The 888-nt window shown below is 43.9% G+C and overlaps 1 protein-coding gene across 1 annotated transcript; it reads right to left on the bottom strand.

The window, feature by feature from the left end:
• Positions 1–591: 591 nt before the first annotated feature.
• LOC103728288 (small proline-rich protein 2I-like) lies at positions 592–776 on the bottom strand (the record flags this gene model as incomplete). Its single annotated transcript, XM_008826360.1, has 1 exon — positions 592–776. A coding segment is annotated over exon 1 (185 nt), but the record flags the coding sequence as incomplete, so codon positions are not given.
• Between the last annotated feature and the right edge of the window lie 112 nt (positions 777–888).

Genomic DNA, 888 nt, shown 5'->3' with positions numbered 1-888 from the left:
GGGGGGGGTGCGTGGTGGGCTGTAGTCATATAAGAGTCTGTGTTCCAGGAAACCCATGAGAAAGGGCAACCATGAGAGGAGCATGCAGGACCTAATATTTCTCCACCAACTCACAAGTAATGCTTAGTATGATCCAAAATTCAGTCAAAAACTGATTGTGACAGACCTATGGATCAAGGAAGGATAGAAATAAACCAATATTAACTTATGATGTGTGTAACAAAGTGGGTTTTGAGAGAAAGCGTGAGTTTATACTAGCACCAAAAATATTCTTTATTCAGGGAGTGAGAAAATGTTGCAATAGCCCAAGTGATAGAAATCTTAGTACAGGTGATAGACAGCAACCACTGCTGCTGATACCATGCCTATTGAACATCTGAGGTGCTGGAACCATTTAAGAAGGATCGTTCTCAGGCAGCTCCTTGACAGCAACAGAAAAGTTCCTAGAAACAACTTTCCATCTAAGGATCACTGTAGACAGACTGAAGGTGAAGAAGCTTCTTTGAATCCAGGACAGGCTTTGAAGGGAAGAAGGAGGTGTGTACAGTTTTTTTATCGTCTCTTGGTCCTGATGACTGCTGAACACCTCACTTTCTGGGTGGACACTTCTGTTGGCAGGGTGGAGGAGGTTGCACAGGAGGGCGTTCCTGCTGGCATGGCTCTGGATGGTGTAGTGCAGGACACTTTGGGGGTGGACAAGGTTCAGGGCACTTTAGGGGTGGGCACACGGGAGGAGGCTGGCAGGGCTGCTTGCACTGCTGATGTTGATAAGACATCTTGCTGGATTCTAATAATCTGAAAGAAATTACAAGATAGTGTTCATAAGAGTTGATCCCCACAGGTAAATAAGGACAAGTTGATATATATATATCATATATATATCATATA

This window comes from Nannospalax galili, unplaced genomic scaffold, assembly GCF_000622305.1.
Source record: "Nannospalax galili isolate Female #2095 unplaced genomic scaffold, S.galili_v1.0 C48351381, whole genome shotgun sequence".
Classification (NCBI taxonomy): Eukaryota; Metazoa; Chordata; class Mammalia; order Rodentia; family Spalacidae; genus Nannospalax; species Nannospalax galili.
This window is presented reverse-complemented; position numbering and strand designations above follow the sequence as displayed.